Raw genomic sequence first — 10,158 nt, 5'->3', positions numbered from 1 at the left:
TATCCCCCCCCCCTTTCCACCCCACAACTCCCCCCGGACCCCCATATATCACCCCAACACTGACCCCCATCTCCCTCTCCCCATCCAGGTGTCCGCCTACGGGCCGGGCCTACAGGGGGGTGTGGTGGGGACCCCGGCCCCTTTCACCATCGACACCAAAGGGGCAGGGACGGGGGGGTTGGGGCTGACGGTGGAAGGTCCCTGCGAGGCCAAGATCGAGTGTCAGGACAACGGGGACGGGTCCTGCTCCGTCTCCTACCTCCCCACCGAACCGGGGGACTACTCCATCAACATCCTCTTCGCCGACCGTCACATCCCCGGTAGCCCCTTCAAGGCTTTGGTAGCCCCCGTCTTCGATCCCACCAAAGTGACGGCCACGGGGCCCGGGTTGGAGAAAGGCAAAGCCGGGGAGGTGGCCACCTTCTTGGTAGACTGTTCCAAAGCTGGAGAAGCAGAGTTGACCATCGAGATCATCTCGGAAGGTGGGGTGAAAGCCGAGGTCTTCATCCATAACAACCGGGACGGGACCTACAGCATCACCTACACCCCGGCCTCCCCCGGTTCTTACACCATCACCGTCAAATATGGTGGTCACCCCGTCCCCAACTTCCCGCTCCGCGTCACCGTCGACCCGGCCGTGGACACCAGCGGGGTCAAGGTCTACGGGAAAGGAGTGGAACCTCGAGGTGAGGAGCCTGGGGGAGGTGGTTGGGGGTCTCCTGGCTGTGGGCATCACCTGGGCATCTCTATGGGTGTATTCTCCACTGTGGACACCACCATGGGTATCTTTTCCTCATGGGTATCGTCTCCCCATGGATACCATCATGGGTATCTCCATGGGCATCCCGTCCCTGTGGGCATCTTCTCCCCATGGACACCACCATGGGCATCTTATCTCCATGGACATATCCATGGACATCTCCATGGTCATATCGTCCCTGTGGGCATCTCCTCCCCATGGGCATCTCCATGGGCATCCCATATCTGTGGGTATCTCCATGGGCATCCTGTCCCTGTGGGCATCACCGTGGGCATCACCATGGGTATCTTCATGGGTACTTCCATGGGCATCCCGTCCCTGTGGGCATCTTCTCCCCATAGATACCACTATGGGTATCTCCATGGGCATCACTGTGGGTATCTCCATGGGCACCTCATCCCTGTGTGCATCTTCTCCCCATGGAGACCACCATGGGTACCTCCATGGGCATCACTGTGGGTATCTCCATGGGCATCTCGTCCCTGTGGGTATCTCCATGGACATCTCCATGGTCATATCATCCCTGTGGGCATCTTCTCCCCATGGACACCACCATGGGTATCTCCATGGGCATCCCATCCCTGTGGGCATCTTCTCCCCATAGACACCACCATGGACATCTCCATGGGCATCCCATCTCTGTGGGCATCACCATGGGTATCTTCCTGGCCATCACCATGGGTATCTTCATGGGTATCTCCATGGGCATCCCATCCCTGTGGGCATCACCGCAGGCACCTCCATGGGTGTCTTGTCCCTGTGGACATCACCATGGGCATCTTCTCCCCCATGGACACCACCCTGGGTATCTCCATGGGCATCCCATCCCTGTGGGTATCTCAATGGGCATCTCCATGGGCATCACCGTGGGTATCTTCATGGTCATCCCATCCCTGTGGGCATCTTCTCCCCATGGACATCTCCATGGGCATCCCATCTCTGTGGGTATCTCCATGGACATCTCCACGGGCATCCCGTCCCTGTGGGCATCACCATGGGTATCTTCCTGGCCATCACCATGGGTATCTTCATGGGTATCTCCATGGGCATCCCATCCCTGTGGGTATCTCAATGGGCATCTCCATGGGCATCACCGTGGGTATCTTCATGGTCATCCCATCCCTGTGGGCATCTTCTCCCCATGGACATCTCCATGGGCATCCCATCTCTGTGGGTATCTCCATGGACATCTCCACGGGCATCCCGTCCCTGTGGGCATCACCATGGGTATCTTCCTGGCCATCACCATGGGTATCTTCATGGGTACCTCCATGGGCATCCCGTCCCTGTGGGCATCTTCTCCTCATGGGCATCTTCTCCCCATGGATACCACCATGAGTATCTCCATGGGCATCACTGTGGGTATCTCCATGGGCTGAAGACCCCCAACGGGTGGGCTTGGGGGTGCCCATGAGACCCCCCCAAAACCCCCCTGAGATCCCCCAAATCCTCCAGAGAACCTCCTCAAACCCCAACCAGGGACCCCCAAACCCATGAGACCCCCCCAAAACCCCCCTGAGATCCCCCAAATCCTCCAGAGAACCTCCTCAAACCCCAACCAGGGACCCCCAAACCCATGAGACCCCCCCAAAACCCCCCTGAGATCCCCCAAATCCTCCAGAGAACCTCCTCAAACCCCAACCAGGGACCCCCAAACCCATGAGACCCCCCCAAAACCCCCCTGAGATCCCCCAAATCCTCCAGAGAACCTCCTCAAACCCCAACCAGGGACCCCCAAACCCATGAGACCCCCCCAAAACCCCCCTGAGATCCCCCAAATCCTCCAGAGAACCTCCTCAAACCCCAACCAGGGACCCCCAAACCCATGAGACCCCCCCAAAACCCCCCTGAGATCCCCCAAATCCTCCAGAGAACCTCCTCAAACCCCAACCAGGGACCCCCAAACCCATGAGACCCCCCCAAAACCCCCCTGAGATCCCCCAAATCCTCCAGAGAACCTCCTCAAACCCCAACCAGGGACCCCCAAACCCATGAGACCCCCCCAAAACCCCCCTGAGATCCCCCAAATCCTCCAGAGAACCTCCTCAAACCCCAACCAGGGACCCCCAAACCCATGAGACCCCCCCAAAACCCCCCTGAGATCCCCCAAATCCTCCAGAGAACCTCCTCAAACCCCAACCAGGGACCCCCAAACCCATGAGACCCCCCCAAAACCCCCCTGAGATCCCCCAAATCCTCCAGAGAACCTCCTCAAACCCCAACCAGGGACCCCCAAACCCATGAGACCCCCCCAAAACCCCCCTGAGATCCCCCAAATCCTCCAGAGAACCTCCTCAAACCCCAACCAGGGACCCCCAAACCCATGAGACCCCCCCAAAACCCCCCTGAGATCCCCCAAATCCTCCAGAGAACCTCCTCAAACCCCAACCAGGGACCCCCAAACCCATGAGACCCCCCCAAAACCCCCCTGAGATCCCCCAAATCCTCCAGAGAACCTCCTCAAACCCCAACCAGGGACCCCCAAACCCATGAGACCCCCCCAAAACCCCCCTGAGATCCCCCAAATCCTCCAGAGAACCTCCTCAAACCCCAACCAGGGACCCCCAAACCCATGAGACCCCCCCAAAACCCCCCTGAGATCCCCCAAATCCTCCAGAGAACCTCCTCAAACCCCAACCAGGGACCCCCAAACCCATGAGACCCCCCCAAAACCCCCCTGAGATCCCCCAAATCCTCCAGAGAACCTCCTCAAACCCCAACCAGGGACCCCCAAACCCATGAGACCCCCCCAAAACCCCCCTGAGATCCCCCAAATCCTCCAGAGAACCTCCTCAAACCCCAACCAGGGACCCCCAAACCCATGAGACCCCCCCAAAACCCCCCTGAGATCCCCCAAATCCTCCAGAGAACCTCCTCAAACCCCAACCAGGGACCCCCAAACCCATGAGACCCCCCCAAAACCCCCCTGAGATCCCCCAAATCCTCCAGAGAACCTCCTCAAACCCCAACCAGGGACCCCCAAACCCATGAGACCCCCCCAAAACCCCCCTGAGATCCCCCAAATCCTCCAGAGAACCTCCTCAAACCCCAACCAGGGACCCCCAAACCCATGAGACCCCCCCAAAACCCCCCTGAGATCCCCCAAATCCTCCAGAGAACCTCCTCAAACCCCAACCAGGGACCCCCAAACCCATGAGACCCCCCCAAAACCCCCCTGAGATCCCCCAAATCCTCCAGAGAACCTCCTCAAACCCCAACCAGGGACCCCCAAACCCATGAGACCCCCCCAAAACCCCCCTGAGATCCCCCAAATCCTCCAGAGAACCTCCTCAAACCCCAACCAGGGACCCCCAAACCCATGAGACCCCCCCAAAACCCCCCTGAGATCCCCCAAATCCTCCAGAGAACCTCCTCAAACCCCAACCAGGGACCCCCAAACCCCCTGAGAGCCCCCCCAGACCCCACCAAGGAACCCCCAAACTCCTTGAGAACCTCCTCAAACCCCAACCAGGGACTTCCAAGCCCCCTGTGTCCCACCTTCTTGGTGGGAGCTGGGGGTGACAGCCTGTCCCCGTGTCCCCAGGCGTGCACCGGGTGGAGGTGACCTACGACGACGTGGCGGTCCCCAAGAGCCCCTTCCGCGTGGGGGTGGCCGAGGGCTGTGACCCCAGCCGCGTGCGGGCCCACGGGCCCGGCCTGGAGGGTGGCCTGGTGGGCAAGGCCAACCGCTTCACCGTGGAGACCAGGTGGGCATCCAGGGTCCACTTCCATTGGGTGTGTCACCTCCATCCCATGTCACCATCTCACCACCTCCATCCCCTCCCATGGATGTGCCACCTCCATCCTCTTCCGTTGGATGTGCCACCTCCATCCCATGCCACCATCTCACCACCTCCATCCTCTTCCATTGGGTGTGTCACCTCCATCCCATGCCACCATCTCACCACCTCCATCCCCTCCCATGGATGTGCCACCTCCATCCTCTTCCATTGGGTGTGTCACCTCCATCCACCTGCCATCAATGTGGCCTCATTGTGCCCCTGCCCCTGATGTGGCATCTCCATCCCCTTGCCGTGAAGGTGGCACTTCCAGCCCCCTGCCACCACCAGCCCCTTACCATGGAGGTGGCATCTCCATCCCCTTACCATGGAGGTGGCATCTCCAGCCCCATGCCACCAACGTGGCACCTCCAACCTCCTACCATGGAAGGTTCTCTTGCCATGGAGGTTCCATGTCCTACCACCAATGTGGCACCTCCAAACTCCTACCATGGAGGTGCCACCCCCATCCTCTTGCCATGGAGGTTCCATGTCCTACCACCAATGTGGCACCTCCATCTTCCTACCATAGAGGTGCCACCTCCATCCTCTTGTCATGGAGGTGGCATCTCCAGCCCCATGCCACCAACATGGCACCTCCAACCTCCTACCATGGAGGTGCCACCCCCATCCTCTTGCCATGGAGGTTCCATGTCCTACCACCAATGTGGCACCTCCATCTTCCTACCATAGAGGTGCCACCTCCAACCTTCTACCATGGAGGTGCCACCTCCATCCTCTTGCCGTGGAGGTGGCATCTCCAGCCCCATGCCACCTCCATCCTCCTACCATGGAGGTGCCACCCCTCCCCCCACAAGTCCCTGATTGGTCCCTTGTCCCCAGGGGCGCGGGCACCGGGGGGCTGGGCCTGGCCATCGAGGGGCCCTCGGAGGCCAAGATGTCCTGCAAGGACAACAAGGACGGGAGCTGCACGGTGGAGTACATCCCCTTCACCCCCGGCGACTACGACGTCAACATCACCTTCGGTGGCCACCCCATCCCCGGTGAGCTGTGGGGAAGGAGGGGGGGGACGACACTTGGGGGGTGGCCGTGGGTCGGAGGTGGGTTCCTGGGGGCTGGTTGGTGGAAGGGTTTGTGCTGAGCTCCGTGGCTGGTGCTGGGGTGGCCTCATGGGGTTGGTGGCTCCATAGGGTTGGTGGCCCCACGGCCATCCTGTGTTGACCCCATCTGTGGACTGGCCCCATGGCCACAGCCTTGGTGGCCCCATGGCCATGTAGACCCCATGGCCACATTGACCCAATGCCTACATAGACCCCACGACCACGTTGACCCCATGGCCACGTAGACCCCATACCCACGTAGACCCCATGGTCATGTAGTCCCCATGACCAAGAAGACCCCATGGCCACGTTGACCCCATGGCCATGTAGACCTAGTGGCCAAGAAGAACCGTGGCCACCCCATCCCCGGTGAGCTGTGGGGAAGGAGGGAGGGGGGGACACTTGGGGGGTGGCCGTGGGTCGGAGGTGGGTTCCTGGGGGCTGGTTGGTGGAGGGGTTTGTGCTGAGCTCCGTGGCCGGTGCTGGGGTGGCCTCATGGGGTTGGTGGCTCCATAGGGTTGGTGGCCCCACGGCCATCGTGTGCTGACCCCATTGTCATGCTGACCCCATCTGTGGACTGGCCCCATGGCCATGGCCTTGGTGGCCCCATGGCCACGTAGACCCCATGGCCACACTGTCCCTGTGTCCACATTGACCCCCTGGCCACGTAGACCCCATGGCCACACTGTCCCTGTGGCCACATTGGCCCCATGGCCAAGTAGACCCCATGGCCACATTGACCCAATGTCTACATAGGCCCCACACCCATGTTGTCCCCGTGGTCATGTGGACCCCATGGCCACCCTGTCCCTGTGTCCACATTGACCCCATGGCCACGTAGACCCCATGGCCATGTAGTCCCCATGACCAAGAAGACCCCATGGCCACGTTGACCCCATGGCCATGTAGACCCCATGGCCATGTAGACCCCGTGGCCAAGAAGACCTCATGGCCACGTTGACCCTATGCCCATGTAGACCACATGGCCACCCTGTCCCTGTGTCCACATTGACCCCATGGCTATGTAGACCCCATGGCCATATTGACCCCAATGGCCACCTAGAACTCACGGCCACCTAGACCCTATGGCCCCGCTGTCCCTGTGGCCACATTGACCCCATGGCTATGTAGACCCCATGGCCATATTGCCCCCAATGGCCCCCTAGAACTCACGGCCACCTAGACCCTATGGCCCCGCTGTCCCTGTGGCCACATTGACCCCATGGCTATGTAGACCCCATGGCCATATTGCCCCCAATGGCCCCCTAGAACTCACGGCCACCTAGACCCTATGGCCCCGCTGTCCCTGTGGCCACATTGACCCCATGGCCACTGACCCATGGCCACGTAGACCCCACGGCCACGTTGCCCCCGTCCCTCCCGCCAGCGCTGACCCCTCGCTCTGCCCCCCAACCACAGGGAGCCCCTTCCGGGTGCGGGTGCAGGAGGTGGTGGACCCCAGCAAGGTGAAGTGTTCGGGGCCGGGGCTGGGCCCCAACGTCAGGGCCCGGGTGCCCCAGACCTTCACGGTGGACTGCAGCGCCGCGGGGCTGGCCCCACTGGAGGTCACCCTGCTGGGACCCTCCGGTAGGTGGGGGACGCGCCGTGGGGCGGGTGGAAGTGGGGGGAGAACCTGTCCTCCGGGGTGTCCTTCTCTGTGGGGTGTCCTCTCCATGGGATGTTCTCCTCCATGGGGTATTCTCCTCTATGGGGTGTCTGGTTCCATGGGGTGTCCTCCTCCATGGGGTGTCGTCCTCCATGGGGTGTCCTCCTCCATGGGATATTCTCTTCCATGGGGTGCCCTCCTCTATGGGGTGTCTGGTCCCATTGGGTATTCTCTTCCATGGGGTGTCCCCTCCATGGGGTCTCCTGCCCCATGGATCCCTACTCCTCAGGCCACCCCACGGATGCTTTGTTCCATAGAGTGTCCTGCCCCATGGATCCTCTACTCCATAGGGTGTCCAAACCATGGATTCCCTCCTCCATGGATGTCCTGCCCCATGGACGTTCTGCCCCATAGAGCATCCTGCCCCACAGAGCAACCTCCTCCATGGATGCTCTGACCCATAGAGCATCCTGCCCCACAGAGTAACCTCCTCCATGGATGCTCTGCCCCATAAAACATCCTTCTCCATGGATGCTCTGCCCCATAGAGCATCCTGCCCCGTAGAGCATCCTCCTCCATGGATGCTCTGCCCCATAGTGTGTCGTCCTCCATGGCGGATGCTCTGCCCCATAGAGCATCCTGCCCCGTAGAGCATCCTCCTCCCTGGATGCTCTGCCCCATAGAACATCCTCCTCCATGGATTCTCTGACCCATAGAGTGTCCAGCCCCACAGAGTGACCTCCTCCATGGATTCTCTGCCCTATAGAGCATCCTGCCCCATAGAACATCCTTCTCCATGGATTCTCTGACCCATAGTGTCCAGCCCCACAGAGCGACCTCCTCCAAGGATTCTCTGCCCCATAGAGCATCCTCCTCCATGGATTCTCTGACCCATAGAGTGTCCAGCCCCACAGAGTGACCTCCTCCATGGATTCTCTGCCCTATAGAGCATCCTGCCCCACAGAGCGACCTCCTCCATGGATGCTCTGCCCCATAGAACATCCTCCTCCATGGATGTGCTGCCCCATAGAACATCCTTCTCCATGGATTCCCTGCCCCATAGAGCATCCTGCCCCATAGAACATCCTCCTCCATGGATTCTCTGACCCATAGAACATCCTGCCCCATAGAACATCGTCTTCCATGGATTCTCTGACCCATTGAGCATCCTGCCCCACAGAGCGACCTCCTCCATGGATGCTCTGCCCCATAGAACATCCTCCTCCATGGATTTCCTGCCCCATGGAACATCCTCCTCCATGGATTCTCTGACCCATAGAGCTTCCAGCCCCACAGAGCGACCTCCTCCATGGCTGCTCTGCCCAGTAGAGCATCCTGCCCCACAGAGCAACCTCCTCCATGGGTGCTCTGCCCCATAGAGGATCCTGCCCCATGGAACATCCTCCTCCATGGATGTGCTGCCCCATAGAGCGACCTCCTCCATGGATTCCCTGCCCCATAGAACATCCTGCCCCATAGAACATCCTCCTCCATGGATGTTCTACCCTGTAGAGCATCCTGCCCCATGGAACATCCTCCTCCATGGATTCTCTGACCCATAGAGCTTCCAGCCCCACAGAGCGACCTCCTCCATGGCTGCTCTGCCCAGTAGAGCATCCTGCCCCACAGAGCAACCTCCTCCATGGGTGCTCTGCCCCATATAGGATCCTGCCCCATGGAACATCCTCCTCCATGGATGTTCTACCCTGTAGAGCATCCTGCCCCATGGAACATCCTCCTCCATGGATTCTCTGACCCATAGAGCTTCCAGCCCCACAGAGCGACCTCCTCCATGGCTGCTCTGCCCAGTAGAGCATCCTGCCCCACAGAGCAACCTCCTTCATGGATGCTCTGCCCCATAGAGTGTCCAGCCCCACAGAGTGACCTCCTCCATGCTGCTCTGCCCCATAGAGCATCCTGCCCCATAGAACATCCTCCTCCATGGCTGCTCTTCCCCACCGAGCATCCTGCCCCATAGAACATCCTCCTCCATGGATTCTCTGCCCCATAGTGTGTCGTCCTCCATGGATGCTCTGCCCCACAGAGCATCCTGCCCCATGGAACATCATCCTCCATGGATTCTCTTCCCCACAGAGCGTCCTGCCCCATAGAGTATCCTCCTCCATGGATTCTCTGCCCCATAGAGTGTCCTCCTCCATGCATGCTCTGCCCCATAGAGCATCCTGCCCCATAGAACATCCTCTTCCATGGATTCTCTGCCCCACAGAGCATCCTGCCCCACAGAGTGACCTCCTCCATGGCTGCTCTTCCCCACCGAGCATCCTGCCCCATAGAACATCCTCCTCCATGGCTGCTCTTCCCCACCGAGCATCCTGCCCCATAGAACATCCTCCTCCATGGATTCTCTGCCCCATAGTGTGTCGTCCTCCATGGATGCTCTGCCCCACAGAGCATCCTGCCCCATGGAACATCATCCTCCATGGATTCTCTTCCCCACAGAGCGTCCTGCCCCATAGAGTATCCTCCTCCATGGATTCTCTGCCCCATAGAGTGTCCTCCTCCATGCATGCTCTGCCCCATAGAGCATCCTGCCCCATAGAACATCCTCTTCCATGGATTCTCTGCCCCACAGAGCATCCTGCCCCACAGAGTGACCTCCTCCATGGCTGCTCTGCCCCATAGACCATCCAACCCCATGGATCCCCTCCTCCACACCGCACTCTACCCCACACCTCCCCACGCCATCCTCTCCCCCTCCCTGCTCCCCCCCCAACCTCTCCGCCCCACTGACGTCCCCTCCGCCCCACTGACGTCCCCTCCGCCCCACAGGTCTCCCGGAGCCCCTGGAGGTCCGTGACAACGGCGACGGGACCCACAAGGTGACCTACACCCCGGCCACCGACGGGCCCTACACCGTGGCCGTCAAATACGCCGACCAGGAGGTCCCCCGCAGGTGACCGCCCCACACAACCCTTCCCCAGCCCCATAACA

General features: G+C 60.4%; 1 protein-coding gene across 1 annotated transcript in view; it reads left to right on the top strand.

Moving 5' to 3' along the window:
- Positions 1–79: 79 nt before the first annotated feature.
- The window catches only part of LOC106893774 (filamin-B-like), a gene marked incomplete at both ends in the record, with an annotated part of 13,687 nt that continues 3,608 nt past the window's right edge, over positions 80–10,158 (top strand). Inside the window, 5 exons of the mRNA XM_014951984.1 lie at positions 80–686; positions 4,305–4,467; positions 5,383–5,543; positions 7,020–7,187; positions 9,997–10,116. Coding sequence (XP_014807470.1) covers positions 80–686; positions 4,305–4,467; positions 5,383–5,543; positions 7,020–7,187; positions 9,997–10,116 — 1,219 coding nt within the window. The remainder of the gene's footprint in view (positions 687–4,304; positions 4,468–5,382; positions 5,544–7,019; positions 7,188–9,996; positions 10,117–10,158) is intronic.

Source organism: Calidris pugnax, unplaced genomic scaffold, assembly GCF_001431845.1.
Source record: "Calidris pugnax isolate Ruff unplaced genomic scaffold, ASM143184v1 scaffold240, whole genome shotgun sequence".
Classification (NCBI taxonomy): Eukaryota; Metazoa; Chordata; class Aves; order Charadriiformes; family Scolopacidae; genus Calidris; species Calidris pugnax.
The sequence above is the reverse complement of the archived record's forward strand: the minus strand, read 5'-3'. Positions and strand labels throughout refer to the sequence as shown.